At 41.4% G+C, this 4,993-nt stretch overlaps 1 protein-coding gene across 1 annotated transcript; it reads right to left on the bottom strand.

The window, feature by feature from the left end:
- Positions 1 to 1,025: 1,025 nt before the first annotated feature.
- On the bottom strand, positions 1,026 to 4,894 carry LOC121939238 (tyrosine-protein phosphatase non-receptor type 18-like; the record flags this gene model as incomplete). Its single annotated transcript, XM_042482313.1, has 7 exons — positions 4,673 to 4,894; positions 3,467 to 3,562; positions 3,231 to 3,269; positions 2,884 to 2,952; positions 2,571 to 2,633; positions 1,490 to 1,632; positions 1,026 to 1,092 (listed from the first exon to the last, which is right to left on the bottom strand). Coding segments are annotated over exons 1-7 (618 nt in total), but the record flags the coding sequence as incomplete, so codon positions are not given.
- Positions 4,895 to 4,993: the final 99 nt, after the last annotated feature.

Raw genomic sequence — 4,993 nt, 5'->3', positions numbered from 1 at the left:
ACAATAATAATAATAATGATAAAAATAATGATAAAAAATTATAATTTTGTCATCATCATCATCATCTATAATGTCATGCCTTTAAGCTGGTCATTTTAATTTATGTGTAGTCCCTGTTTGCTTATCATTGTTCACTTACAGCAAATATTAACCCTTTATTTATATTAACCCTGTTAACCTGGAGCGACATCACTTAAGTTGCTGCATCCAGATGCCTTTTACAATATTTTAACTTTTAAACTTTGAGCGAATCTGCGCAATTTCTTTCAGAAATATGGAAAAAAGGCAATGAGCAACTTGGTTAGAAATGTTCCACAAATTGCAAAAAATTTACAAATTTAGAAAAAAATGTATTTTGATATTTTTTATTTTGAGGTCATATGGAGTTGCATGTTGCCATTTTAGTTTTTTTTCTCTATATTGTTTGTCTGTAACTCATATTGCTGCCTTTCACGACAAAGACACTCTTTAAAAATATAAATGAAATACAGGTCAAAAGAAAGAAAGTTTTGTTACTAATCTGAATTTTACCCCCAAAAGATCTGAGAACTGAAAAAATGTTTGAAAACTTCATGATTTTAAATAAATATTTGCATCAAAAGTCTTATCTTGATCTTACGGTTCATGGGCCACATCTGAACTCCCTCACCTTGTTTTCATTCATTTATTTCTGCTACAGTTCCTTATTCACACAAGCCAACTTCCTTATTTTGTGTTACCATTGTCATTTTATTTGATGTTTTCTGGAGGATTAAATACGACCTATCAATAAATAACAAGAGCAAAAAGAAAAATGAAATAAAATAAATTATTCTGAAGATCAAAACACAAACAACAACATGTGTCTTTGCTAAAAATGAAATTTTAATTTACAGAAAATGTATATTTATTTATTACAGTATAATTCATTTTAACTTTCGGAGTTGTAGTGCAGTAAAAGTACAACTAAACGCAATATTTCTGTTCGCCCTCCTGAACACGGAGCTGAGATGTTTCTGGTCGTGTGTTGTGTTATCATGTGTTACCTTGGTAACCAGCAGGTCATGGATGTAGTCGAGAGCACAGATGACTCCTGTCCTCCCACAGCCTGCACTGTAACACACACACACACACACACACACACACACACACACAGGAACAGATGCAGCGTGCATGTTAACTGTGCCATCGTTAGCAGGTGTTACCTGCTGCATATTCACAGCCAACTGCTTTCTGTGTGTGGGAGTGTGTGTGTTCACATGTTTGTGTGTACGTGTGTGCATGTGTGTGCACGTGTGTGTGTGTGTGTGCATGTGTGTGTATATGAGATAAGATGCCATATGTGTGATACGGCCTGTTGAATGTTAATGACCATCTGACCTGCGATCTGTGCTGCTGGCAAAAACAAGTTGCAGTAATGACGTGAAATTAACAGCCGTTTAGAGGCTGAGTGTGTGTGTGTGTGTGTGTGAGTGTGTGTGTGAGTGTGTGTGTGTGTGTGTGTGTGTACCTGCAGTGTACCAGCAGAGGCGAGGTGTGTGTTCCCTGACTGTCTCTGGCTCTCTCCAGCAGGTCCAGGACTCCTGCAGCCTCGTAGGGAACATCGTGATCCGGCCACGACAAGAACTGATACTGAGTCACTGAACGGCTGACCTGCAGGAGGAGGAGGAGGAAGAGGAGGAGAAGGAGGAGGAAGATGAGGAGGACAAAAAGTTGAGGAGTAGATGGAGAAGAGGTAGAACGAAGAGGAGGAAAAAACGTCAAGGTGGAAGAGCAGAAGGAAAAGTAAGAGAAGAAGAAGGCTGAGGAGGAGAAATGTTGAGGAGGAGCAGCAGCAGAACAAGGCGGTGGAGAATAAGTCAGGCAGGAGGAGAAAAAGTCAAGGAGGAAGAGGAGGAGAAGAAGTAGTTTAGGAGGATGGGGAGAAGCAGTTGAGGAAGAGGAGAAGTAGTTGAGGAGGAGGCAAAACAGGAGGAGAATAAGTCAAGGAGGAGGAGGAAGAAGGAGGAGTAAGAGGAGAAGATGTTGGATCAGGAGGAGGAGGAGGAGGAGGAGAATGACAACAACAAGGAGGAGGAGGAGGAGGAGGAGAAGAAGTTGAGGAGTCGAGGGAGGAGAAGAAGATGAGGAGGAGAAGTAGGATAAAGAGGAGGAAAAGAAGGAAAAGGAAATGTAGGGTGAGGAGGAGGAGTAAAGGGAGAAGAAATTGGATTGGGAGGACGAGGAGGAGGAGAAGAAGTAGGGTGAGGAGGACAAGGAGGATTAGAGGTTGAAGAGGAAGAGAACAGGGAGATGTGGGATGAGGAGAGGAAGTCCAGGAGGAGGAGAAGTGGGGTGAGGAGAAAAAGTAAGAGCAGAAGAATTAGGAGGAGTAAGAAAACGGAAAGGAGTATGAAGAGGAGCAGGAGCAGTCGTCCTTTATCAGCTGTCCATCAGAATGAATTGAAAGTTTTCAGAGACGTAAACTGCATTTCTGTCTTCATCAGACACACAGACTGTAAAGACTCCTCCGTCTCTGTGTCCTCCCGTTGGACAGAGTGTCCTCATCGTGAACACACACACCGTCATGTTGTGTAACGTGCGTCAGTCACCTGCTGGTAGGAGACGGTCAGATCTCTGACCACCACGTCTTCACGAGGAAGCGTCTCCCCCTGCTGGAGACACACAGGGACAACAAATATCAAAACACAACAAGCGTGAATCTGAGTTCAGTCAGAAATGACAGAAAATCATCTTTAACTCATCAGAAGATTAAAGATTTACTTCATTAAAAACCTTGTTCCATATTTAGCTCATTTAGTTAAAAGTGTGTACAAATTAGAAACAATACAGGATGAGCTCTGTGTGCGTGTGTGTGTGTGTGTGTGTGTGTGTGTGTGTGTGAGTGTGTGCGTGCGTGCTCACATTGCAGACAGTAAACGGTCCAAACGCAGCAGACTGTTGAACTGGAGACCAGTAACACTCACATTTCTTCTGCAGAAAACACCATATAAAATAGCTTATAATTTAAAACTATGAGGCACGAAATCAAAACTACATTTAAATTAAAAATTATCCGATAATTAATCAAGACTTCTATGTTGCAGTTTGTTGAACTGCATTTTTTGAGGTAGTTGAGTTCAAATGATAAAATGAAATCATAATTTTGTTTGATAAAAGTTGGTTGATAAGAAGGCTCGTATGTTCTCACAGACTGTAAATGAACACACACAGAGAAGACGGAGGTGTTTTTATTTCATTTCTTGTTTTACCTTTCCCATCTCGACTTCTCTGCAGGCCATGACTATCACCTGGAACACACAGACACAGACCTTAGACAGAGCCTCCAACATCCGATGATGAAAACTTTATTAATCTGTTTCAGTCTCAGTTCAGTTACTAAAATCTAATACCTGTGTAGTATTTTATTTTACTCTGACTAATTCCTGGGCCTGGATTGGAGGATACTGGTGCATGGTGTGTGTGTGTGTGTGTGTGTGTGTTGGACCTTGATGTCATGCTCCCAGATCATCCTCCAGAAGTCGGTCAGTGTGGAGTTGAGTGGAGCCTGAGAGGCGATGTACCTGCAGTCTGATGACGCCCCCTGCAGGACCAACAACAACATAACAACATTACAACAACAGCAAACAGCAATAACAGCAAAAACATTTCAACAAAGTTACGCCAACAACAACAACAACAACAACAACAACAACAACAACAACAACAACAACAACAACAGTACAACAACAGCAACAACATTAAGACAACGGCAACACAACGACTGTAACATTGCAACAGCTACAGCAACATTATGCAACATTACAACAGCTACAGCAACATCACGGCAACTTTACAGCAACATTACGCACAGCTACAGCAACATCACGGCAACTTTACAGCAACATTACGCAACATTACAACAGCTACAGCAACATCACGGCAACTTTACAGCAACATTACGCAACATTACAACAGCTACAGCAACATCACGGCAACTTTACAGCAACATCACGGCAACATTAAAACAGCTACAGCAACATTACAACAGCTACAGCAACATCACGGCAACTTTACAGCAACATTACGCAACATTACAACAGCTACAGCAACATCACAGCAACTTTACAGCAACATTACAACAGCTACAGCAACATCACGGCAACTTTACAGCAACATTACGCAACATTACAACAGCTACAGCAACATTACAACAGCTACAGCAACATTACAACAGCTACAGCAACATTACGGCAACATTGCGGCAACATTACGGCAATATTACGGCAGCATTACAGCAACATTAAAACAGCTACAGCAACATTACAACAGCTACAGCAACATTACGGCAACATTGCGGCAACATTATGGCAATATTACGGCAGCATTACAGCAACATTACAACAGTACAGCAACATTACAACAGCTACAGCAACATTATGGCAACATCCCACAGAGAGCTGAGCAGCTGCAAGTGTTTTTCATTAAAACAGCAGAAACTTAGAAACAAACGAAACAGAAGAAGAAGAGAGTGAAGATGTTATTGATCCTTTTTGATCATAGATGAAATGTTTGTGTGGAAGCTCAGATTTACTGGATTCACACGTAACAAAATGCTTTAGTGTCATGTTTTATTTGAAAGAGGACATGAGGACACAAGGACACGAGGACAAAGGTCAAAGGACAGAGGACGAGAAAAAGGAGCAGAGGTCACCTTGATGAAGCTGGCGTTGATGTAATCCGAGTCAGAGTCTGCGGTCAGAAGAGACAACACCACCCGAGTCTGGTCATCTGAGCGCGTGCGCGCGCGCGCACACACACACACACACACACACACACACACACACACACACATCAACACACTTTTAATGGACAGGTTCACAACTTTATACCTGTGCTCTTCTAAATCTCAGAGAGAAATTCTGGATTAACAGATTCAGATTTTACATTTGAGACAAAAAGCAAACTGGTTTGATCTTTACAAACAGGAGAGAGCAATGAGCAACTTAACACGAAACGATCCGAAAAAAAAAAA

This window comes from Plectropomus leopardus, unplaced genomic scaffold (assembly GCF_008729295.1).
Source record: "Plectropomus leopardus isolate mb unplaced genomic scaffold, YSFRI_Pleo_2.0 unplaced_scaffold4376, whole genome shotgun sequence".
Lineage (NCBI taxonomy): Eukaryota > Metazoa > Chordata > Actinopteri > Perciformes > Serranidae > Plectropomus > Plectropomus leopardus.
The sequence above is the reverse complement of the archived record's forward strand: the minus strand, read 5'-3'. Positions and strand labels throughout refer to the sequence as shown.